The following is a 26,233-nucleotide window of genomic DNA, read 5'->3' as shown; positions in this document are numbered from 1 at the left end:
CATAAAAAAATATTAATTGCTCATTCGTGGCCTCAAAAAAAAACAATCGATTGAATGCAATATGAAAGTGAACAACAAAAAAAATAGAAACCTGTTTACAGATTCATTTAAATAATTATGTAAAGTAATAGAGAATATTGATTTTCTTCTAGTTGTTAAATTGCTTCCAGTTACATTTGTAGGAAACTTTTTAAGGAAATGGGAACATTTTACTTACCGTAAAACAATTATTAATACTCTTTTAAAATGTTATTCTTTTGGTCGACAGCAAAGCTAATTTGCATCACCTACAGTTTTTAAAAAATAAAAGTAAATGTATGTTAAATAATTATTAGCTTATCTGAACAAAGTAAGGATACAACTGAAGTCTTAAATATTTGGTTGTTGTAGCAATTTAAATGTTTTTAAAGAATATGTGCTGATTATTTTGTGCTTTACTTAAGGCAAAATAGACATTTTTTTATTTGTTTGTATAAGTTTTTGACAGTAAGTGGCTCTTTGATAAACATTATCCTCTTTTTGGGGCGATTGTTTCACAAAGTAAAATAGGGCTTCAAAGTGCGATCGTAGTGTATTGGGAAATAAACACTGTGTGATACCTGTGACATCTAAAACTCTTATCAACTTGGGCTTAATTCGAATATAATGTAATTCGCGCCCAGCTACTGATCCGTTTATCGATCAAATCGCTTGTTCGGATTTGGGCTATCGATGATTGGAGGGTGACCATAATCGAAACCTGACCAGTGCTGCGAAGCGAGGAGGATTGAGTTGTTTGATTTCATGGAAGAGAGCGGGCGGGGAGATCGTTGTTTAGTTTTTAGTGAATACATGCAGCTGGCCATTTATATTTTAACACAATATAATATTGCGTTGAAAAAATTACAAATATTTTCATAGTGTAGCCCTCGAACTGACCTCGATCATGTAGCCGTAATCCATTGCCTTGATCAGTTTTCTTTAAAGTTCGAAATTCAAAATCGTCGATTTTGTAACGGAAATGTTAAATTGTCGTTTCCCTAACATTCCTATGTAAGATCATGTAAGGGCAGCGCTGCGGCAGAGGAGAAGCAGAATAGTGTTGGAAAACCATCGATGTTGCCCCGCCAAACATCGATGAAACCGAGGTTTTGAAAACATCGATGTTGGCATCGATGTTTCTCCACCTCTAGAAGCGGGGAAGGTGATTTTGTTTGATTGAAGAGAGCGGGGGGAGATCGTGCATACAATTAATGTGCAGTTAATGTGTAATTCCAATTGATGCTCCAGAAATCGGTCATGAATGAAACTACAATCCGATGAAAGTGTGCTTCGCTAAATTAACGAACAACCAACGAAAACATCGAGTATTAGTCACTTCCAGGGAAGTGGTTTGCGCAGTGGGATCAACTTTAAATTATAAAGGTATACACACATACCTACATATGTACCTTCGTTTGTATGTTGGCCAAACATTTTCGAAAAGATTTGTGCATTTCTATTTATTTTATACCACTAAAGTGCTGCCTACACGGATTTTATCGCGGTGGTTGAGTGTGTGTTTATTTACCTTATCGGAAAATTAGGCCCACGGAAAAAGAGACACATGTTATCTGTGTACACCGATGTATAATATATATGTATGCATTACATACCTATGTAAATGCTGCATTTCTATATAAAAAGTGGAGTTTGTGGTGGTAATTGTGACTTTGTGGATTCATTTTCTGAGTGAGAAAAAAGTTAAAGAGGTTTTGGATTATTGCGACACCTTAGAAAACTCGGGCGTAGTTGTAAGTAAACATTAACATTTAGATCAGTCCATCGACTGATTCACATTTTCTCTGCTAGCTAACAGACATAGCTCGTTTTGACTTCTTTTTTTTTTTTGTATATTACGGGCTTTATTACTCATAATTACCTACACGCCGCACCAATTTCGCAACCTTCGCATTTTCATGAATCGTTTCGAAATTTCTTCTGACAACAAGTGGTTCTTCAATCAAGTGATTATGGTGACTTTAATTAATCAACAGTTGAATCTTTATGCCTGAGATCAATTTTAAATTGATTTTTTTTGTTGCTTTTTGAAGTCCTAACAACAATAAAATATATATAATAAATTTACGAAAAACGTTCCAACCACTTCTTTTTTTCTGAATTTATAATGAAAGAAAATGAAGCCCTGTTTTTCACACATTTGGTTTATTAGTTTTTCTTATCTGTTAAAAAGGTGTCAGCTAAAGGCATTGTTACTGGCTAGAACATTTGAATTTCGAGTATTAGGAAAATTTAGATTTTGGGCAACAAATTTAGTGTGTTTAAATTGTTAACACAAAACGTTCATCTTGTTGAGATCCATAGGATCCCTTTATATGTTTTGAATTATGGAATACACAAACATAGGTAAATCCCTTTTAAACGAAATGGGACTAAAACAATGTAACTTGTGTAAATGTTATACCCAATTAAATTGTGCGTTGTTGAAAGATGATAAACACAAGTTAATGACTTTGTAAACTAAAAATATTAAATAAATGCATATTTTAATTAATTTATAATTTATTAAAGTTTATTCATGAATAGCTGTTATTTCTAATACCTTAAAAATGTGTGCACTTAAAATTATTTATATATTTAATTATTGACTTGGACTCTTTTGGTGTTCATTTGTAAAACTTTTAATTCTATTTTTTATTTATTAATTTAATTGATGTTTATTAATTTATAACTTATTAATATAATTATACCATCAATTTTTAAATAACAGATTTAAAACTTTTAAAAATTTAAGATTTATTTCTGGCCCTCATGCCTTTCACCTATTATAACACTTCTATAACTTTCAGTTTTAATCATTTTTTCAACGAAAGAGTAGTAAAGAATATCACATTTTCTTATTCAAGCAACTAAACCTTAATATTTAATAACATATAGAAAAGTAATGAACAAAAGTTAGAGCAGACTTTGGTTGCTAAAATATGCAAAAGCATATAGCACACTTAAAAATTAAACCTATTACTTAAAGCTACAGAGCAATATGATGGCTGATAAGGTGGTTTCATGCCCCTTTAATATAAAATCTAGGTCAAATCGATTTCGGCAAGACAGCTTGCAACACTTTTATGGTGTTTAAAACATACATTTATAATTCGTTATATAATATTTTGTTTAAACAATATTTACGCTACAATTTTAAATCTTCATCTACTTACATATACAATATAAGCATTGACAAAATTTAAAAAAAAACTAGAAAATTTCACAAATTAGAATTGTTAAAGGGAAAACAAAATAAATTTTTACTTCTAAATTTGGCATTATACTGTGTTATTAATTATTCCACAAATCAATTACCTTCTATTAACTTTTTATTATTTGTATATTCATTTTTATAAATTTTTATTCATATTTATATACATATTTGTTTGATTCAGAAAAAACCTTTGTTTACAATTTGTTATAAAGAAAAACATCGAAAAAAAATCTTCCAAATATAGTCCCTTCCATTAAAAAAATAAAATTATTGGCCAATTGGCGAAATGACCAGTCTAAAGCAAAATGTTCTTCAGTAAATAAATAATAAAGTACTATATGCCCTAGAGTACAAATATTTTAATGATAAAATTCAGTGTGCGTGTGGGTTCTTTGAAAAATAAAATGGACGACGGCTAATATAATCGCATATGTGACATTGTTGACTGATTGATACGCCGAATTTAATTGTTTTTAATAGTTATAAATGTTTATTATAAATTAGAATGTTGACTAACTTTTTTGATACTAGGGGAAAATAAGACGAGAAACCTGTTCTAAAAAAACACCAATTAAATTAATTTTTGGTCTGGTGGATATTTCGTGCCTATACTTTATTTAGATACTACTTACATATTACTTTTTACCCTTACAGAGGGTATTATAATTTTAGTCAGAAGTTTGCAACGCAGTGAAGGAGACATCTTTCCCAAAAGTTGTATTTTTTTGTATTGCAGGTAGAATATAAGTCTGAACGAGCCGGATCGGACGAGTAGCATAGGAACAATCGGAAAAAAATTGAAAAAAATTATGACTTTGCTGTATTTAAATTTTTGTTAAATTTTTCGAGATTACGCAATTACAGTTTAAATTTCATCAAAATATGGCTCCCATAGAAATAATCAAAATATTTAAAAAAATCGTACTTTTCTATTTCTAAGTTTTTTTTTTAGTTCTTTTTGAAGAGATCAGATCAAAAGCATTTCCTTTTAATAGCCGTGTTTTATCCTTACCTAGAATATGTATTTTCCTGGCTGATGACATCTTTTTGTGTCCCTGATTTAAATTAGAAATACTTTATTAATTCGAACTGCAGTTAATGGAAAATAATATTCTTTATTATCTTAAAGGAGGCAATATATTTGGGTGAAGGTTTATCTTTAATTTATCGTTGACCTCAGTTAATTATTTGTTAAAACAATTTTAGTACTCGTTATCTAATAAAATGATTACTATTTATTGCAGGATATTATGTGAAATAAGAGCAGTATATGTTTACTATGAAGAATAAAAAATATGTAACTCCTGTAAAAAGTAAAGCTTTCAACATATTCCAATGGATTTCACTACTGTGTAGTCTTTGGTTAATCCCAGCTGTACAAAGTAAACCCGATGACAAGCACACAGCGACCCTCGAACATAGACTAGAAAATCAATTGGAGAATCTATATCGGTTTAGCCATAATGTATATAATGTTACCATACCAGAAAATAGTATGGGCAAGACATACGCTAAGGGAGTACTGCATGAAAGACTGGCCGGCATGAGAGTTGGCTTGAACTCAGAAGTTAAGTATAGGATAATAAGTGGCGACAAGGAGAAGCTATTTAAAGCTGAGGAGAAATTGGTTGGAGACTTTGCCTTCTTAGCCATTCGAACGCGAACAAATAACGTTGTGCTAAACAGAGAAAAAACTGAGGAATACGTAATTCGAGTTAAAGCACATATACACTTGCACAACCGAAATGTATCGAGCTATGAAGCAGAGACGAATATTCACATTAAAGTACTGGATCGCAACGACCTGAGTCCGCTGTTTTACCCAACCCAGTACACCGTAGTTATTCCAGAGGACACTCCAAAGTATCAAAGTATCCTGAAAGTCACAGCAGACGATGCTGATCTGGGCATCAATGGGGAAATCTACTACAGTCTTCTCATCGATAGTGAGTATTTTGCTGTCCACCCCACCACAGGTGAAATTACCCTACTGCAGCAACTACATTATGCGGAGAACTCACACTTTGAGCTTACGGTGTTGGCCTACGATCGGGGATCCTGGGTCAATCACCAGAACCACCAGGCGAGCAAGGCCAAGGTCAGCATTTCGGTGAAGCAGGTTAACTTTTACGCTCCGGAAATTTTCACAAAAACCTTTTCGAGCGTGACACCAACGTCGAATCCTCTAATTTATGGAATTGTCCGCGTAAACGACAAAGACACTGGGATAGATGGTAACATTGGACGGTTGGAAATAGTCGATGGTAATCCAGATGGCACTTTTCTTTTGAAAGCGGCAGAGACCAAAGACGAGTACTACATCGAACTGAATAAGTTTGCGCACTTGAATCAACAACATTTTATTTACAACTTAACTCTGCGAGCCGAGGACCTCGGAACTCCCCGTAGATTCGCCTATAAATCCGTTCCGATACAGATAAAGCCAGAGAGCAAAAACATACCCATATTCACGCAGGAAATTTACGAAGTTTCGATTCCGGAAACAGCCCCCATCAACATGCCCGTGATAAGGCTGAAAGTGAGCGATCCGGATTTGGGTAAAAACGCATTGGTCTACTTGGAAATCGTGGGTGGCAATGAGGGCGACGAGTTCCGCATTAATCCCGATTCCGGGATGTTGTACACAGCCAAGCAGCTCGATGCTGAAAAGAAGTCAAGCTACACTCTAACCGTTTCCGCCATTGATCAAGCGAATGTTGGCTCGCGAAAACAATCCTCTGCCAAGGTCAAAATAAGCGTGCAGGATATGAACGACAATGATCCCATCTTCGAGAATGTGAACAAATTGATCAGTATCAATGAAAACAATTTGGCTGGATCGTTTGTGGTTAAACTGACGGCCAAAGACAGGGATTCTGGTGAAAATTCGTACATATCGTATAGTATTGCCAATCTAAACACGGTTCCATTCGAAATCGATCACTTTAGCGGCATCGTTAAGACCACATCTCAAATTGACTTCGAAACAATGAAGCGCAACTACGAACTTATAATACGTGCATCGGACTGGGGATTGCCGTACCGAAGGCAGACGGAAATAAAACTGTCCATCGTGGTTAATGATATTAACGATAACAGGCCCCAGTTTGAGCGGGTTAACTGCTATGGCAAAGTTACCAAGTCGGCACCGATGGGTACTGAAGTTTTCGTCACGTCAGCCATTGATTTCGATGCTGGCGACATCATTTCCTATCGGTTGAGCGATGGCAACGAAGACGGTTGCTTCAACCTGGACCCCACATCCGGTTCCCTGTCCATTTCCTGCGACCTGACGAAGACCTCCCTAACAAATCGCATCCTCAAAGTGTCTGCCACGGATGGCACCCACTTTTCAGATGACCTAATCGTCAATGTACACCTGATGCCAGAGGATTTGGGTGGGGATGCCAGCATTCTTCACGGCTACGGATCTTTCGAGTGTCGCGAAACCGGAGTCGCCAGGAGGTTGGCGGAAACATTGGCCCTGGCCGAAAAGAACAACGTGCGGAGTGTGTCGCCATCGGTTTTCAGCGACCTATCGCTTACACCCAGTCGATATGGTCAAAATGTGCACCGACCTGAGTTCGTGAACTTCCCGCAGGAGCTGTCCATCAATGAAAGTGTTCAGTTGGGCGAAACGGTGGCTTGGATAGATGCTAAGGACCGGGACCTGGGCTACAATGGCAAACTGGTGTTTGCCATCTCCGATGGGGATTACGACTCTGTTTTTCGGATCGATCCCGACCGTGGTGAACTGCAGATAATTGGGTATTTGGATAGAGAGCGTCAGAGTGAATATGTCCTCAATATAACCGTCTATGATCTGGGTAACCCCACCAAATCGACATCGAAAATGCTGCCCATAACAATCCTCGATGTGAACGACAATCGGCCAGTTATTCAGAAGACATTGGCCACATTCCGATTGACAGAAAGCGCCAGAGTAGGAACTGTGGTGCACTGCATTCATGCCACGGATGCGGATTCGGGAGAAAATGCTCAGGTTACGTATTCACTGTCGGTGGAGTGCAGTGATTTCACAGTCAATGCGACTACGGGCTGCATTCGTCTAAGCAAGCCACTGGATCGGGAGCAACAGGATAACTATGCTCTCCACATAACGGCCAAGGATGGGGGCAATCCCGTGCTCTCCTCGGAGGCACTGGTTTACGTTCTGGTCGACGATGTCAACGATAACGCCCCCGTGTTCGGAGTGCAAGAGTACATATTCAAAGTGCGCGAAGATCTGCCCCGGGGCACAGTGCTGGCCGTAATCGAGGCAGTGGACGAAGACATTGGGCCCAATGCCGAGATCCTCTTCTCGCTCAAAGAGGAGACCCAGGACGCGGAACTGTTCAGGATCGACAAGCACACTGGTGCCATACGGACGCAAGGACAGCTGGACTACGAGAACAAGCAGGTGCATAATCTTGTTGTCAGCGCCATTGATGGCGGAGATCCGTCGCTGACATCGGACATGCCCATCGTTATAATGATCATCGATGTCAACGAGAACCGATTCGCTCCCGAGTTCGATGACTTTGTGTATGAGGGAAGAATCAAGGAGAACAAGCCGAAGGGGACGTTTGTGATGAATGTCACCGCCCGGGACATGGATACGGTCGATCTGAACTCGAAAATCACGTACTCCATCACAGGTGGCGATGGACTGGGCATTTTTGCGGTTAACGACCAAGGTTTGCAATCACTGTTTAATACATTTTCGATTGGATTAATATCAATGCACGTGTCGCGCAGGTTCAATAACTTCCTTATCCCAACTCGATGCGGAGACGAAGAACTTTTATTGGCTCACACTGTGTGCACAGGATTGCGCCATAGTTCCTCTCAGCATTTGTGTCGAAGTAAGTGCTTCCAGATTAACCCAAACTAATTAATAAAAAAAAAACACTTTATGATTAGGTTTACATCGAAGTCGAAAACGAAAATGATAACTTTCCGCTGACGGGCAAGCCCGTGTACTATGTCAATGTAACGGAAGCAAGTGCGGAAAACGTAGAGATTATTACCCTGAATGCAGTAGATCCCGATATAGATCCCACACAGTCTATTACTTACAATATCGTTTCCGGAAATCTCGTCGGCTACTTCGAAATCGATTCAAAAACAGGTAATTATATTCAAAAAATTACATTTAATTTGAAATAACATGAACTTGCTTATGTTTTTAGGAGTAATCAAAACAACTGAACGCAAATTGGACAGAGAAAATCAAGCGGAACACGTTTTGGAGGTAATATAGGCTTAAAACTATGGCTTGTTAGTGTAATTTTATTTTGTAATTTATATACAATCTTTTTTCAGGTTGCTATTTCTGACAATGGATCGCCAGCGTTATCTTCTACCTCGAGAATTGTTGTGTCAGTCCTAGATATTAACGATAATAGCCCGGAGTTTGACCAACGGGTTTACAAAGTGCAAGTTCCATCTTCAGCCACTGTCAATCAATCTATTTTTCAGGTATGTTGTCCTTTGATAATATCGTTAAAAAACTAAAATTCAATTAATTCAATTTGCAATGTGATGTCATCTGTTATAGGTTCATGCCATCGACAGCGATAGTGGTGAGAATGGCCGAATTACCTATTCAATTAAGTCCGGAAAGGGTAAAAACAAATTCCGCATCGATAGTCAAAGGGGCCACATACATATAGCGAAGCCATTGGAATCCGACAATGAGTTTGAGATTCACATCAAGGCTGAAGACAATGGAATTCCTAAAAAAAGTCAAACTGCTAGAGTTAATATAGTCGTAATTCCTGTTAATCCTAATTCGCAAAACGCACCGTTAATAGTGAAAAAGTCGTTAGATAATGTCGTTGATCTGACGGAGAATGACAAGCCAGGATTTTTGGTTACTCAAATATTGGCTGTCGATGATGAAAACGATCAGCTGTGGTTCAACATCTCCAGTAAGTTCATTAAATACACTCAAATGCACTACATTTAGTTTAATTTTCGAATCGTTTCCACAGATGGCAATGATGAAAACACCTTCTTTATTGGCCAAGATAACGGAAACATTTTGCTTTCAAAATATTTGGATTATGAAACTAAAAAGTCTTATAATCTGACCATTGGTGTAACTGATGGCACATTTACGTCGTACACTAACCTCTTGGTTCAAGTGATCGATATAAATGACAACCCTCCGCAATTCGCCAAAGATGTCTACCATGTCAATATATCGGAGAACATTGACGAGGAATCTGTTATCATGCAGCTTCACGCCACTGACAGAGATGAGGACAAGAAACTGTTCTATCACCTCCACGCCACTCAGGATCCCTCGTCACTGGCCTTGTTTCGGATCGACTCCATTAGCGGAAATGTTATTGTCACCCAGAGATTGGATTTCGAGAAGACCGCGCAACACATTCTCATCGTTTTCGTTAAGGATCAGGGAGCGCCCGGGAAAAGAAACTATGCCAAGATTATTGTAAACGTGCATGACCACAACGATCACCATCCGGAGTTTACGGCGAAAATAATTCAAAGTAAGGTGCCCGAAAGTGCAGCGATTGGCTCCAAGTTGGCCGAGGTGCGGGCCACAGACCGCGATAGTGGCCACAATGCCGAGATTCAGTACTCCATCATCACGGGTAACGTGGGAAGTGTCTTCGAGATCGACCCCACCTTTGGTGTGATCACATTGGCGGGCAGCTTGAACATCAACAATATCCAGGAGTACATGCTTCAGGTAAGGGCCGTAGACCTGGGCAGCCCACCGCTGACTTCGCAGATCCCTGTGCACATCATCGTTACCATGTCCGAGAACGATCCGCCAAATTTCTCGACCAACAACATTGCCATCGAAATATTCGAAAGCCTGAGCATCGGAACGTTCGTAACTCAAGTCACCGCCCGCTCATCCTCATCCATATTCTTCAACATTGTTTCCGGCAACATAAACGATAGCTTCCGCATTAACCCCTCCACTGGAGTTATTGTTATCAATGGCAATATCGATTACGAAACAATCAAGTAAGTAACAATGGATTTATATATAATAAAATGTAGTTGCTCAATATATTTCTATCCATTTTTTAGAGTATTCAACCTTACGGTTAAGGGAACCAATATGGCAGCCGAGTCTTCCTGCCAGAATATAATAATACATATCCTAGATGCTAACGACAATATTCCATATTTCGTTCAGAATGAATATGTGGGAGCTTTATCTGAATCGGCCGCCATTGGATCTTACGTACTCAAAGTACATGATTCATCGAATGAGTATGTGTTTTAAATTGGAAATTATGAATGCTAACCATAAAATAACTTTTTGTACTTCAGTCATTTAACATTACAAGTAAAGGATGCTGATGTCGGAGTAAATGGAATGGTTGAGTACCACATAAATGACGATCTGGCCAAAAATGTTTTCAAAATAGATTCGACCACCGGCGCCATTGAACTTTTACGACACTTGGATTATGAAACGAACGCTGGCTATACTTTCGATGTTACGGTTAGTAAAACAACAACTAATTGTAGCACAATTCTTACAAATAATACCTTTTTCAGGTTAGTGATATGGGAAAACCCAAACTACATTCCACTACAACAGCACATGTGACAATTCGTGTGATTAATGTTAACGATTGTCCTCCAGTATTTAATGAAAGAGAACTTAATGTGACCTTGTTCCTTCCAACATTCGAAAACGTGTTTGTTGCACAAGTCAATGCAAAGGATGCTGATAACGATACTTTGCGGTTCGACATTGTGGATGGCAACACCAATGAATGCTTTCAAATCGAAAAATACACAGGCATTATAACAACAAGGTAAGTTCAACAATCTATCAAATGAGCTTCAATAAAACCTCTAATGATTTTCAGAAATTTCGAAATTTTAAATAATGAAAATTATCAGGACTATACACTGCACGTCCGTGCCTCCGACGGAATATTCTCTGCCATATTAATAGTAAAGATTAAAGTTTTGTCAGCCATAGACTCAAATTTCGCATTCCAACGGGAATCGTACCGATTTTCTGCATTTGAAAACAACACAAAAGTGGCTACGATTGGATTGGTTAATGTGGTTGGAAACTCGCTGAACGAAAATGTTGAGTATCGCATCTTGAACCCAACCCAATTGTTCGATATTGGAATCAGCTCAGGTGCCCTCAAAACTACTGGAGAAATTTTCGATCGTGAAGTTCGCGATTTGTACCGACTCTTTGTGGAAGCAAAGTCAGTTTTGTTCGACGGAGCGAATGCTAATGTGCGCAGGGCAGTTACCTCTGTATATATATCCGTATTGGATGTTAATGATAACTGCCCCTTATTTGTCAATATGCCATATTATGCCACTGTCTCCATAGACGATCCAAGAGGCACTATCATAATGCAGGTCAAGGCCATTGACTTGGATAGCGGCGAAAATGGTGAGGTTCGGTACGAATTGAAAAAGGGAAATGGAGAACTGTTCAAATTGGATCGCAAGTCGGGAGAACTATCCATCAAGCAGCATGTGGAGGGGCACAACCGAAACTATGAACTCACGGTTGCTGCTTACGATGGGGCCATAACACCCTGCTCTTCAGAAGCTCCACTGCAAGTAAAGGTGGGTTTTTGTTATAAAACAAAATTTAAAACACTTTAATTACGAGGAAATTGGTATCTTAGGTAATTGACCGTTCGATGCCCGTTTTTGAGAAACAGTTTTACACTGTCAGCGTCAAAGAGGACGTCGAAATGTACTCGGCCCTTTCCGTATCCATTGAGGCCGAAAGTCCCTTGGGCAGGAGTTTAATTTACACCATATCTTCTGACAATCAGTCCTTTGAAATTGATTACAATACAGGTACATTCATTTTGAGTTTTTCTTTATCTCTTTGCCATTTATTGTATATCATTTATTTATTTCAGGATCAATTTACGTTGTAAATGAACTGGACTACGAGCAAATGAATAGCCATGACGTTTCTATCCGGGCAACCGATAGCCTTTCTGGAGTTTACGCCGAAGTCGTTCTATCTGTTTCCATAATTGATGTCAACGACTGTTACCCAGAGATTGAAAGTGATATCTACAACATAACCATTCCAGAAAATACATCGTTTGGAACCCAGATTTTAAAAATTAACGCAACTGATAAAGACTCTGGAGCAAACGCAAAACTTTCCTATTACATTGAGTCCATAAATGGACAAAACAATTCCGAACTGTTCTACATTGATGTCACAGATGGCAATCTATATCTAAAAACACCCTTGGACTATGAGCAGATAAAATACCATCATGTTGTCGTCAATGTAAAGGACCATGGTTCGCCATCATTAAGTTCCCGATCAAACATATTTATAACAGGTAGCTACTTTGTTCGTTACGGAAAGAAGTATTTAAATACTATAAATTGACATTTATTTTCCAGTTAAAGACCTGAACGATAACCCTCCATGCTTTGTTGAGCCTTCCTACTTCACCAAACTATCAGTCGCCGCTGTCCGTGGACAATTTGTTGCCCTACCTAAAGCATACGATAAGGATATTTCTGACACTGACTTGCTGGAGTATAAAATTGTTTACGGAAACGAATTGCAAACCTATAGTATTGATAAGCTAACAGGAGTGATATCCCTTCAAAACATGTTGAATTTTACCGACAAAAGTAGCACAGTCTTGAATATTTCTGTTTCGGATGGAGTTCATACGGCATATGCACGTTTGAAAATATCTTTGCTGCCGGAAAATGTATACAGTCCACAATTTGATAAAAGCTCTTACGAGGCGAACATTTCCGAAAATTTGTTGCACGGCCATAATATAATTACGGTATGTTATTGCATAAACTTAATGGATTTATTTAACAAGAATTTGTAATTCTAGGTTAAAGCATCGGATGGAGACTTTGGAGCGTACTCAAGCCTTTATTACGAAATAGTTTCCGAAGAAATGAAAAAATTCTTTCTCATCGATCAAACGACTGGTGTAATAACCTCCAAAGTAACGTTTGACCGTGAAAAAAGGGACGAGTACGTGGTGCTCTTGAAAGTATCCGATGGTGGCGGTAAATTTGGATTTGCATCCCTCAAGGTTATAATAGATGACGTAAACGATAACGTTCCTTACTTCCTGTTAAAAGAATACAAAATCGTTGTAAGCACAACAACGGAAGCGAACAGGACTATTTTAACGGTAAGGATAATGATTTTTCACTTCTTTGAATGCCTCTTAAGATTTTGGTAACTAAAATACTGCATACAATCAATTTATTTCAAGGTCAAGGCCAAGGACGACGATATAAACGACAATGGCTCGGTGAACTACCAAATTGTGCAAAAGTCTAAAGACGAGTCCTCAAAAGATGTGGTTGAAATAAACGAGAACTCTGGAGATATTGTCCTCAAGCGGGATGCTCTAACCTACGGTGTGGGATCGTATCAGTTCTTTGTACGCGCCGCTGACCGAGGTGAACCTCAATTTCACTCGGAAGTGCCAGTGTCAATTGAAATAATTGAAACAGATTCAAGCATTCCCGTTTTCGACAAGTCGTCAATCCAACTTAAGATTATAGAGTCAACGTCACCGGGAACCGTGCTCACAAAGCTGCACACGATTGGAAACTTTACGTTTAAATTTTCGATAGCCGCTGATCAGGACCATTTCATGATATCCGACAGTGGCGAACTCATCCTTCAGCAGACCTTAGACCGCGAACAACAGGAGTCGCACAACTTGATTGTGGTGGCAGAAACCGCCACGGTTCCGGTTCTGTTTGCCTACGCTGATGTCTTTATCGATGTCAGGGACGAAAATGATAACTACCCCAAGTTTGACAACACGTTCTACAGTGCCAGTGTAGCGGAAAACAGTGAAAAGGTTATTTCGCTGGTAAAAGTATCAGCGACTGATGCCGACACCGGGCCAAATGGCGACATTCGATACTATCTGGAAAGTGAAGCCGAAAACATCCAGAACATTTTCGATATCGACATCTACTCTGGCTGGATCACCCTACTAACCTCCCTGGATAGAGAAGTTCAATCGGAATATAATTTCAAAGTAATTGCTGCCGATAATGGTCACCCGAAGCATGATGCGAAAGTACCTGTTACTATTAAAATTGTAGACTATAATGACAATGCACCTGCATTTAAGTTACCTATCGAAAGACTTTCGGTTCTCGAGAACGCACTGCCTGGCACAGTTTTAATCAATTTGCTTTTGATTGATCCGGATATCGAGAAACAGGAAATGGACTTCTTCATCGTCTCTGGGGACAAGCAAGCTCAGTTCCAGATCGGTAAGAGCGGAGAGCTATTTATTGCCAAACCATTGGATCGCGAACAAATCAAGTTCTACAACTTGAGCATAATTGCAACTGATGGAAAATTCACTGCCAAAGCCAACGTTGAAGTAGATGTAAAGGACATAAACGACAATACGCCCTACTGCCTAAAACCCCGCTATCATATCACCACTAATGAATCCATCTCGGTTGGAACTGCACTAGTTGAAATCAAGGCGGTTGACTTTGATTTGCAAAGCAAACTTCGCTTCTATCTGTCGGGCAAAGGGGCAGACGACTTCACAATTGGGAAGGAAAGTGGCATTTTGAAGGTGGCGAATGCACTAGACCGGGAAACTACTCCAAGGTACAAACTGGTGGCTCACGTCCAGGATGGCAAGGACTTCACCCAGGAATGCTTCTCCGAAATAATCATAACAGTCAGTGACATAAATGACAACATACCCGTTTTCTCGATGGCCCAATACAGAGTGAGCGTTCCCGAGGATGCTCAACTGAATACGCTGATCACGAAAGTGCATGCGATGGACAAGGACTTTGGGGTTAACAGACAAATCAAGTACTCCCTTATGGGCGAAAATCATGATTACTTTAAAATTTCTAAGTCTACTGGTATTATAAGGCTGGACAAAAATCTTGATCGCGAAACTATTTCTCTGTTTAACCTGACCGTCAAAGCGGAGGACTGCGGCATTCCCAAGTTACATTCCATAGCAACGGTGGCCGTAAACATATTGGACATCAACGACAACCCGCCTGAGTTCAGTATGCGGCAGTACTCCTGCCAAATCCTTGAGAACGCCACCCAAGGCACCGAGGTCTGCAAGGTCTATGCCGCTTCCATAGACATTGGTGTCAATGCGGACATCCACTACTTCATCATGAGTGGCAACGAGCAGGGAAAGTTCAAAATGGATTCCATGACCGGCGAACTGTCGCTGAATGCGACTTTGGACTATGAAATGTCTAAGTTTTACTTCCTAACCGTTCAAGCCATCGACGGAGGCACTCCACCGCTCAGCAACAACTGCCTATGTGAACGTGTCCATACAGGACATTAATGACAACAGCCCCAAGTTTCTGCAGAACTTGTACCGCATTAATGTTAACGAAGATATAGCCGTGGGAACCAAGATTCTGGATGTCAAGGCCACAGATGAGGACTCTGATATCAATGGTCTTGTCACGTACAACATCGAAAAGGGTGACCACATAGGCCAGTTCTCGATAGATCAGAAAAACGGTACGATAAGCGTGTCGAGGCCCCTAGATCGGGAGACAATTTCGCACTATAACCTGGAAATTCAGGCCTGCGACCAGGGAACTCCCAATAACTGCAACAGTGTGCCAGTGAATGTAAATATATTGGACACAAACGACAATGCGCCCATTTTTTCCAGCGCCAACTACAGTGTTGTGCTGCAAGAAAACCGACCTCTGGGCTACATATTCCTCACATTCAAAATATCAGACGCAGACGAATCTCCCAATACCACTCCATACACATTCGACATTCGGTCGGGAAACGAGGGTGGACTATTCCGCCTGGAGCAAGATGGATCGCTGAGCACTGCCTCGCGGTTCAACCACAACCTTCAGGATGAGTTCGTGATTCAGGTTCGGGTGTTTGACAACGGCACACCGCCACTGTACTCCGATGCCTGGGTGGTGGTGAAAGTAATCGAGGAAAGTCAATACCCTCCAATAGTCACTCCCCTGGAGGTGACAATCAACTCGTTTGAGGACGATTTCGCTGGCGCCTTCATTGGAACACTTCACGCCTCCGATCAGGACAAGTACGACGAACTGAACTTCAGTTTGGTATCCGGTCCCGAGGACATGTATCAGAGCTCCAAACTGTTTAACGTCTCCAATAAAACGGGAAAGATCTACGCCATATCCAACCTCGACATTGGCCTGTACAAGCTTAATGTGTCCGTTTCGGATGGCAAATTCCAGGTCTTCTCGATGGTCAAGATCAATGTGGAGCTGGTCACCAACGACATGCTCAAGGAATCGGTTGTGATTCGGTTCAGCAGGATTTCACCATCGGAGTTCCTGCTCAGTCACAGGAAAACGTTCATGCGCTCCATTCGCAACATCATGCGCTGTCGCCAAAAGGATGTGATCCTGATCACCTTGCAAACGGAAGCACCGCATCACTCTGTGGCCACTCGACATGCCAGATCGATTGACTCCAATTTGAATGTGGTGTTTGCAGTGCGAAAGCAGCAAATTATTCCCGACTCCGATGAGTTCTTCACCAGCGACGAGATTCGACAAACGCTGATCGACAAGAAGAACGAGATCGAGAACGAAACCAACTTGGTTGTGGAGGAGATACTGCCCTCCACCTGCCAGAGCAGTCAAAACTCCTGTGTTCACGGGGAGTGCAAGCAGATCTTGCGGATCCAGAAGAACAATGTCACGACCACCTTTACGGATGTGATAAGTTTCGCTGCGCCATCGTACAATCGGGTGAACAGATGCGTCTGCAGGCCAGGCTTCGATGGAAAGCACTGTAACGAGACGGTAAATGCTTGCTCGACGGATCCCTGCTCGCCGCAGAGGATCTGCATGCCATCGGGATCGGTGCTGGGCTACCAATGCGTGTGTCCCAAGGGCTTTTCGGGAACGTACTGCGAGAGAAAGTCGTCGAAGTGCAGCAATGAATCCTGTGACATTGGTCTGTTCACTGCGGTTTCGTTCGGCGGAAAGAGCTATGCCCACTACAAGATCAACAAAATCAAGGCCAAGTTCACGCTGGAAAATGAATTCTCGTATTCGCTGCAGATAAGAACTGTGCAGCAAACTGGCACCCTGTTATACGCCAGCGGCAAGGTGGACTACAACATTCTGGAGATCATAAACGGAGCCGTGCAGTACCGATTCGACCTGGGCTCCGGTGAGGGAGTCATAAGCGTTTCGAGCATCAACATCTCGGATGGGGAATGGCACCTGATCAGTCTGGAGCGATCGCTCAACAGTGCCAAGCTGATGGTGGACAACAAGCACGTCTCACACGGCAGTGCGCCGGGTGTGAATGGGATCCTGAACATCCAGTCGAACGACATCTTTGTGGGCGCCGAAGTGCGACCGCATCCATCGATCATCGGCTACGAGGACATTCAGCGCGGCTTCATCGGCTGCATGGCGAACATTAAAATAGCCAAGGAGTCGCTGCCCCTGTACATTTCCGGCGGCAGCACCATTGCTGCCCTGAAGCGGTTCACGAACGTGGAGTTCAAGTGCGATCCGTCGAATGTGCTGGTGCGCCTGGGCATTTGCGGATCGCAGCCTTGTGCCAATAGTGGCATCTGCAAGGAACTCGGTGCTGACGCATTTGAGTGTGCCTGCCAGCCGCGATATTCGGGCAGGCACTGCGAGATCGATCTCGATCCGTGCTCGTCGGGACCTTGTTTGTTCGGCGGACGGTGCGACTACCACGGACCCAACAACTACAGCTGCACGTGTCCGATCCACTTGTCCGGTCGCAGGTGCGAGTACGGCAAGTTCTGCACCCCGAATCCGTGCAAGAACGGCGGGATTTGCGAGGAGGGCGATGGCATATCGCACTGCATGTGCCGGGGCTACACAGGTCCCACCTGTGAGATCGATGTGGACGAGTGCGAGAACCAGCCGTGTGGAAATGGAGCGACCTGCATCAACGAGCCCGGCAGCTTCCGGTGCATTTGTCCCTCGTACCTCACAGGCGCCAGCTGCGGAGATCCCCTGTACTCGAACTCGATTTCCACAAAGCTGAAGAACTTTTCCATAGAGCACATTAGTGGCATCATATCGGGAGTAGCCGTGGTGCTTGTGATCATTAGTTGCGTCCTGTGCTGTGTGGTCATTCGGAGGAATTCGTCCTCGAAGCGAAGGAACCGACTTGAAAAGGACAAGAACAAGCCGTCCTACAAGGAGGCGAACCTAAACTCGCTGGTCGACAAGGACAACTACTGCAAGCCGAACGTTAAGTTGAGTAACTTGGAGGTGAACCAGCGACCCATTAGCTACACCGCTGCCCCCAATGATAACCTGTTCATGAGCAACAGGAATTTCGTCAACAATTTGGATATACTGCGAAGCTATGGTTCGGCTGGCGATGAACTGGAAAATGTGCCATTTGAGTACCAGAAGGTGAATCGAAACAAACAGCATGTTAACATAAACACCTGCCATTCCGCCGATGCAGATAATGCCTACAAACAAGAGTGGTGCGAGCAAATGCATTTAAGAACCTTCAGTGAAAACAAACTGAACAATGGTTAGTAGTCTTGTGTAAACTTTTAGATTATGTTCAAATAATGATAAATTCTTCCTGCCTTCATTTCAGAACTTAAACGTGATTTCGGACCCTCAGTTAGTCGCTTTTCAACTGGCAAACTAATCCAAGTTGAAATGCCGAACGTGTGCCACTCCTCCAGTGCGAATTTCGTTGATTATTCAGCTCTTGCCAATGGTCAGTACCATTGGGACTGCTCCGACTGGGTTCGCAAAAGCCATAATCCCTTGCCAGACATAACCGAAGTTCCTGGAGCAGAAATAGCCGACTCGTCGAGCTTACACAGCAATGATAGCAACGAGTCCAAGTCGAAGAAGGCCTTTTTCGTTCACAGTGAGTGTAGTTTTATTGAGATATGCTCAAGTTTAAGTATAATCAAATATTTACTTAACCACTAAGGAGAAGACGGAGATGTCGATCCGACTAGGGATATAGCTGCACTGAACGAGGATATCGGTTCGGAATATTTGGATTCGGAGGCGGAGAGCTGTTTGGAGCCGTTTATGTTGCCGAGATCAAGTAATCAGCCACTTTCAAGACTGAGTTCTTTTAATAATATCGAGAATGAAGACTATAAATCAAATACAGGTAATGTAAATTGAGTTCTATTGAAATCAAGCACCCTCTGTGTTTTATAAGAAAACTTTGATCCTTGGTTAAAGGGACTAGAAAGCACATCATCATCCATGGTTTTCAACTTTATTTTAAGGGATTTAACTAACTGGAAGTTTAAAAATCATAATTTATTTATTTTAAAAAGTTTTTTTCATATAATTTATATAGCTCTAATTACTTAGCGCAGCTATTTATTATTTTATTTCCTACATTTCATAGCCCTACCACTTGTTACTTTCTTGAACTATTTAGCACTAACATAACATCTATGTTTACTAATCTATTTAACTACTTCATTTCATGCAATCAGTGCCTTTACCGTCGAAAGTTAGTCATTTGTGTAAGTTTTTGATCAAACATAAGAAACAACCAAATTTTCTTATCAATACTCAATTTGTTTCCTTTGCTAAGCTACATTTTAAAAAACTATTACCGGGGAAATAACACTTCCCATCAATTTTTTAAATAGTTTCATTATTTTGCTAAAGTATAGTCTGGATTAAGTTAAAATTTATTATGTATAAGTAATAATATAAAATAATTAAAACTGAAATATATACATATATATGTTTGACGAACGCCTTTTTTAGGATAGTCTAAAAGTATAACAACATAAAATATTTAAAACTATAATATAAATGTTTTAAAATAAAACGAATGCTTATTTGATTCAATCAACAGGCAAAGTATATTTAAGACATCCTGATTCGTATTTACCCACGATGCATTTTCCAAGTGAAACGGATGGGGAAAGCTCTATGACCGATGGGCCGATTTCAAGGAAGGAAATTAAGACCAGAAGGACGATAAGTGGTAGGCACACAAATAATATTTTTGCACACTTTACAAATATTACAAGTCTGTATTTTTTGCAGAAAATTCAGAGGAGGCATATCTATTTCCATGCGCTGGCGGAGAAATTGGTTCCAACAGTAATATTTCTGTTCGACTGTGTGAAATTGAAGATTCTGAGTTGGAAGAGTTTTTACCACAACAACAAACAAACAATTAAATGACATGCTAAATATATAAGAACTACATTTTACACAAATTATTTGATTTCGTTAGATACTATTTTCCATAGGAAAGACTTTGGTTATATATTTTCAATAAAAAATACATAAACATATTCGTGTCTTTAAATACGTAAACAAAGGTGATTCGTGTAGTTTTAAGGTAAGTTTCCACTTACTTATTTATTACTTATTATATTATTAAATTATGACAGTGTATATTAATTTTGTAAAAGCGATTCCTGAAAAAAGTTGCGCTCTCTATTTTCTTTTGCTTGCTTTCGCCAACTTTTGGGCTATATAACTATTTCTCAATTTTTGCAGCTTGTTTGACTTGCCAAACCATTTGTTGAACTTTACCATCAGCTGAAAATAAAATACTTTAAATCATTATTATTTCGGATAAACCTGTATGTCTTTATACCTTTTCCTCTGGAGGCAAAATTGGAGGTTCATTCTTGCTGATAAAATATTCTAAGAACTCATTGGGATCCAATGCCTCATTTTTAAGCCGCATTTTTCGGTCGATACTTAAGGTCTGATTTATGTTGTCATTGATATCGCCGGAGTTATAAGCTTGCAAGACTCTTGCCAGTGCAGAGTATGCGTACTCCGGCATATCATCCGGCGCGTTTTCGGTCATAAGCTCTAACCAAAGCAGGAAACTAGTGCCGTAATCGCACTTCGGGATTAGAAGGACTTTTTGGAACGCTCTTTTGATGCCCCCCTTGGCCGCCCAGGGCATAGAACTTGTGCCGACGACGACAATTTTATCATTTTTCTTGAGAGGCTTCAAAATTTTACTGGCTATGGAAGGTCCGAGAAGTCTTGGTTTTATATTTACTGCCTCAGGGGGTATCTTCTTCCAAAATAATCGATGAGCTTCATCGAAAAACATTATGGTGGGCTGAAACGCCCGCGCCACTTTTACAACAACATGTAAAAAGTACTTCAAGTCATCGGCGTACTTATAAGTCTTTTCAGGACTTAGATTCATAAAAACTGCGTCTGAATTATAAATAGTGATTTAAAGCCACAAACAGGTATAACTAATATTTGTATATAGCTACCTAGTTCTGATGCAATTATTTGACACAACAATTTCTTTCCGGAATTTAGAGGTCCAATAAGTAAAAGAGACTTCGGTTTTGGAATATTGAATTCGCCCATTCCTAGCATTGACTCTTGAATAACCATTTTAATATCACCTTTGGCTGGACCCCATGTTCTGAAATTAAAACAATTTAAAACCCAAAAAAACATTAAAAATAAAATTAGATTGATGCGATTTGATCTTGTACAATACACTTTAAATAATTGAAACTACATACGTCAAGTCATCTTCATTCCTAGTGTCGTCTGCCACAAAGTTAAAGTCCGCAATAAATTCATCGAAATCTTTATGAGAAACTTCCTCTATTATTCCTCCATCCTTTAGTTCGTGATACAAGGATTCAAGAGTTCTATCGCCTGTCATATCCTTTGGCTTTTTCTTCTTCCTATTTTTCTTCTTTTTTGGATACTTTACTTTCAGAGCCTTATATTTCTCATTGTTATCCTTTGCTAAGGCCTCCCGAAGCAATTCGTACTCTACCCTAAAAAATTAACATTTAAACTGTTTGAAATCATTCTTAGAGATTATTATTAACAAGAGATTGACTTAACCTCATGTATTCGTCGACTAGGCCTCTAACTTCCTGATGTATCTTTACAAGTTCATCTTCTGTCACCCACTCTTTTATAGGATCATGATTTTTGTTAAGATATTCATCAACATTCCTCCAGTCCTTAGCATATGTCTTCATTGTTTCTTCGATTTTTTCTAAAAGTTGTTAGCATTTGGAAAGGTAATAGCTTAATATCTCAAATCGAATTCGTTTAACAGCTTACCTATAGGCTGGCTTGCAGTTAGCTCATAGCCAATATCTATGATTCCGGCATCTCTTAGCTTTTTTCGGCGTTTGGCTTCCTTCATTTTTATTAATTTAAGCTTTTCCTTCTTTTTCTTTTTTTCTTTTTTTTCCTTGTCTCGAAGTTTCTTTTTCTCTTCTTTTGTCATCGGCTTTTTACCTAACGTCTGCTGAAATTCCATTGGGGTCATTGTTTCATCGATCACTACTAATACCGTGCCCTTTTTCACAGGATCAGGATATGGATGAAAGTTTTCCGTTTTTTCGTAACTGTGAAAGTATGTGTTACTTTTAGGTTTTTTTTTTTTTTTTTTTTTTTAAAGGTTACTTACAATTCTTTGAACCAATCCCGAATGTGGTCGGATATATCTTCCATCATCCATGGGCTTCGGACTTGCAATAGCCTAGTGCGTTCATCATTAATCAGGTTAATGAAGTCTTCATCCAGCTTTTTTTTAAGCATTTCCTTTTTGTACATTTCCATAATTGAGTTTGCATTCTGGTTTGGTCGCTTCAGTTTTCTTATTTTCTTCATACCGTACAATTCTTCCTTAAACCTTTTCCTTATTTTAACTATTTTCCGTGTTCTGTAACCTCGCCACCAGCATTGGATTTTACAAGCAGCATTATTTCGTATTCTATTAATGGCATCTTCATCTAAAATGATTTTCATTATATACATTACCAGTTGTCTTTTTTAAGCAAATGCAATTTTATTTAACAAAACGAGTGTTTTGTGAAGATCGACTTTAATGGATGTATCATTTGATATTTGATACCCAACTGCACATAAACATTTTATTTAAACGTTTTTTAGTATTTACCATCCTCTGCTGTCTCCGCAACATCGTCCTTTTTTCGAAGGTTTTCACAGGACTCATCAGGTTTCAAGAAATCAGCTGCAAACATGGTTCTCTTAACGGGTATACTCATCGCCTGATCAGGTTTAAACGTAAATTTATAATTGATTTTTTTTCTTTGATGGACCTTGAGGAACTTCTTCTTGTCATACTTTATGTTCGACTTGTATACCCGCGCTTGGCGTGCCCTCTCATGAGCTTGGATGAGCTTCACGGCCTCACTGACAGGAACCCAATCCTGTGCCGCCTTCTCCTCCTTTTCCTCCTCGTTCATGTACAGACGATTGTCGGCTATGATATTTTGAATATCAAGGGGACGGCGGTACAGAAACTGTGGCGATCTCCATATGACCAAGTCCCGGGGAGTTAGCTTTCTGGCGATCAGTGCTTTATCTATATATATATACTCGCTCATTTCCAAATCCTTTAACTCCTCCTTGAGTTTCATCAGCTGCTGAGTCGCACTTTCTACCAAAACACGAACTAAGGCCCGCTTTTGGACTTGGAAGGTATTGTGGTAAATGAAACCTAACTTTTCTACTAACTCTACATATAGAACGTAGAGCTCTGCGAAAATTTTAAATGATACTGCTTTTTCCTGGGGAGGCTCTATCTTCTTTAAGCGGTTCTGTTTTTTGATTAGTTGCCCAATTTCCTTTCGTGTGGACACCCAAAATTTATGATTTAAATCAAAAGACATTATGGATTTTATCTTAACGTTTGGCTTGCAAAATAAAAAAAAATGGGGCACGTTAAGAATATACACTGTATTTATTTGTTTCTGTACACTAAATAAAAATAGGTCGACTACCTTATTTTTCAAGGGTTACTTAGTACCAATATAGTTTTTGATTTTATATAAATTTATCACTGTATTTCACTTATGGCAAGGTAATCAGGGAATCCTGAAAGGTACAACCACAGCCTCTTTGTGGTCGATTTGTATGTGCGAAACGCTGATGTGCGCTTTCTCAGTGAAGAGTTTCATCTGAAAGTAGAGAAAATGTATTATTTGACAATAAATTTAATATAAATTAACCAATGTTCTTCGTCTTTTTGAATACAAAAATAAAAAAATTGTTACAGCATCGTTTATTTTTTTGAATCAAAAGATTTTTCGCAGAAATTAATATATTTTACGATTAGGCCAAAACTGATAGTTTTGTTTCTTTTTAAAAGGTCAGTGATTGCATTCAGTATACTATTAAGACAACATTTTTAAATTGTTTGCAATATTGTGATACTTACTTGAGCAGTGTCCTCAGGCGAAATTGGCTTAGACAAATAGAATTGATGACTGGGCACATCTTTAAGGAGCCCTGTAGTAAACAAATATTAGTAACTAATGAAACAATCATATTGTTTTTTAAACTAAACCTTTTAGTGAGATACTGGGGTGCTGCACGTTGTTCCACTGCTGATGCAACCGCTGCGAGTACAGTCTAATTCTGTCGGCGTACTCCTGGTGCTCCAAACTATGGCAGTCCATGGCCCCAACGTTTATCATGTTTCTGGAAATCGAAAGAGTGAAAGCATGAGTTTACCCGTTTTGTTATCAGTAAGGGACCCCCGGTTTCCAGATGTTCGTTAACCAAGGCCATGATGCATTTAAAAATGTTATCGTCTGCCTATTAAATTTCTTCATTAATGTCACAACTACATATTAACATATACCTATGCAATTTTCATAAAATTGCGGATTATACAAGCAAGGTCTATATTGTTTTAAGAGATTTAGAAAAAAACTGATACATAAACTTTTCGAAATTTGACTACACTCTTAGTGCAGACAGACATTCGGTAATTGGTAAAATGGAAGGTTCATATTGTTCCAGATGTGACTCACTATAAGGTGCCCTATAAGAATTCAACTTTAAAGGATAATACAGACAGACAATTGGATATGTGTAGGATAAAAGGTCTTTAGTACTTAGGATGGGATGCCATAACTAACATCATGTAAAAATTCATGTTCTCTGTCCTGATAGCATAGGTAGTACTCATGTTATTGGACTAAACAAAATTGATAGCACCTTCTATTGCCTCCTATTAATCTGGGTAGGACGATAAAAGACCATATCAAAACACGCCCATGCGGGTGACATACATCGCAGTGTTCTGCACCAATCTGGAGAGTGCAGTTTGGTCATCCTTCTTGGGTAGGGAGTGGGCATAGTCGTTGCTGAGGCCATCGGAATTGCTTCTCCGAAGGGCAGGACTGTGGTTCACGGGGTCCACCAGAAGGTGTGTCCTCTCGTTCGGCTCGTTGGGCTGCAGGTAAGACGCAATACTGTAATCGGTTCTCGGGCAAAGTAGGATCTATGGGTTACCTGGGCACCCGTGTCCTCGGTGCATTGCCAGCAGTTGCAGATCGAGGCAAAGTAGCTCCAAACCGAGTGAACGTAATCCATTCTAAATGCAATTGTTCTTTATGCAAGTTATTATGTTAGAGATGGGAGAAACTTCGAGTTGATATCGATACATCGATGCTTCTCATGTTGTGTTCGAGGTTGTTATGTTAATGTACACGTACAAAAGTAATGAAAGTCAATTGGAAGATTAAATAAATGCATTCAGACAATTATAATTATTTTTTTAAATGGACGTCATTCGTAGAAATATTTTAAAATTCATCGATACATTTTTTTATTGTCCAAGAATCATCGATAATCATTTCTGTTGCTCCATCTTTAGTGCAAATGTGACCGACTTCGTAGGTGTAGAAATAACAAAAATATTAGGCGCAAAATATGAAACACCGTTTTAATAGGGATATTCCAAGCCTCTACAACAAAAACATCTTTCATATTTATAATTTATATATTTCCTATTATATTTATTTTATATTTAGAACTTTAAAAAGCCTTAAATAATTTGTATAACAATCCCCAAATAAAAATTGTTGTTTTAATTTATACAAACAAAATAAGGCTTCCAAAACAAAATATCCATTAGGGCACTATATTTGTATACCCTTCCAGAGATTATTAAAATTTCACTCAGAAGTTTGCAACGCACTGAAGGAGACATTT

The 26,233-nt window shown here is 39.6% G+C and overlaps 3 protein-coding genes across 4 annotated transcripts; 1 reads left to right on the top strand and 2 right to left on the bottom strand.

Moving 5' to 3' along the window:
• Positions 1-1,163: 1,163 nt before the first annotated feature.
• Positions 1,164-20,544, top strand: LOC128260204 (fat-like cadherin-related tumor suppressor homolog). Its single transcript, XM_052993014.1, is given in 23 exon segments — positions 1,164-1,404; positions 4,480-7,932; positions 7,994-8,100; positions 8,159-8,366; positions 8,428-8,489; positions 8,561-8,716; positions 8,796-9,168; positions 9,232-10,240; positions 10,307-10,492; positions 10,553-10,727; positions 10,784-11,046; positions 11,101-11,830; positions 11,893-12,070; positions 12,136-12,576; positions 12,641-13,041; positions 13,096-13,404; positions 13,489-15,546; positions 15,548-18,785; positions 18,855-19,136; positions 19,203-19,391; positions 19,729-19,758; positions 20,100-20,231; positions 20,294-20,544. Coding segments are annotated over 22 exon segments (14,091 nt in total). The 5' UTR covers positions 1,164-1,404; positions 4,480-4,505; the 3' UTR covers positions 20,431-20,544.
• Positions 20,545-20,599: 55 nt separating this feature from the next.
• Positions 20,600-23,933, bottom strand: LOC128260072 (dynein regulatory complex protein 11). Of its 2 annotated transcripts, XM_052992773.1 has the most exons (9): positions 23,354-23,491; positions 23,166-23,277; positions 22,674-22,998; positions 22,322-22,611; positions 22,097-22,253; positions 21,763-22,026; positions 21,502-21,659; positions 20,856-21,439; positions 20,600-20,797 (listed from the first exon to the last, which is right to left on the bottom strand). In XM_052992773.1, exons 2-9 carry the CDS (start codon positions 23,272-23,274, stop codon positions 20,693-20,695), a joined length of 1,992 nt encoding a protein of 663 aa, XP_052848733.1. In that variant the 5' UTR covers positions 23,275-23,277; positions 23,354-23,491; the 3' UTR covers positions 20,600-20,692. The 2 variants fall into 2 exon arrangements, with proteins under 2 accessions (XP_052848733.1, XP_052848732.1); XM_052992772.1 differs by having other exon boundaries at positions 23,166-23,933.
• A 20-nt stretch (positions 23,934-23,953) lies between these two features.
• On the bottom strand, positions 23,954-25,692 carry LOC128260074 (uncharacterized). The gene is made up of 5 exons (XM_052992774.1): positions 25,532-25,692; positions 25,309-25,472; positions 24,579-24,712; positions 24,450-24,520; positions 23,954-24,189 (listed from the first exon to the last, which is right to left on the bottom strand). Exons 1-5 carry the CDS (start codon positions 25,610-25,612, stop codon positions 24,097-24,099), a joined length of 543 nt encoding a protein of 180 aa, XP_052848734.1. The 5' UTR covers positions 25,613-25,692; the 3' UTR covers positions 23,954-24,096.
• Between the last annotated feature and the right edge of the window lie 541 nt (positions 25,693-26,233).

Source organism: Drosophila gunungcola (assembly GCF_025200985.1).
Source record: "Drosophila gunungcola strain Sukarami chromosome 3L unlocalized genomic scaffold, Dgunungcola_SK_2 000014F, whole genome shotgun sequence".
In the NCBI taxonomy this organism is placed as follows: domain Eukaryota; kingdom Metazoa; phylum Arthropoda; class Insecta; order Diptera; family Drosophilidae; genus Drosophila; species Drosophila gunungcola.
This window is presented reverse-complemented; position numbering and strand designations above follow the sequence as displayed.

Coding starts and splice junctions, on each gene's coding strand:
- LOC128260072 (XM_052992772.1), bottom strand. CDS start 23,901: ATGTCTTTTGATTTAAATCATAAATTTTGGGTGTCCACACGAAAGGAA. Junction 22,999..23,165: donor TGCGGAGACAGCAGAGGATG/GTAAATACTAAA, acceptor AAATCATTTTAG/ATGAAGATGCCATTAATAGA. Junction 20,798..20,855: donor TTTTGCCTCCAGAGGAAAAG/GTATAAAGACAT, acceptor TTTTATTTTCAG/CTGATGGTAAAGTTCAACAA.
- LOC128260074 (XM_052992774.1), bottom strand. CDS start 25,612: ATGGATTACGTTCACTCGGTTTGGAGCTACTTTGCCTCGATCTGCAAC. Junction 24,713..25,308: donor TTGGTGCAGAACACTGCGAT/GTATGTCACCCG, acceptor TTCGATTTCCAG/AAACATGATAAACGTTGGGG. Junction 24,521..24,578: donor CCCCAGTATCTCACTAAAAG/GTTTAGTTTAAA, acceptor TGTTTACTACAG/GGCTCCTTAAAGATGTGCCC.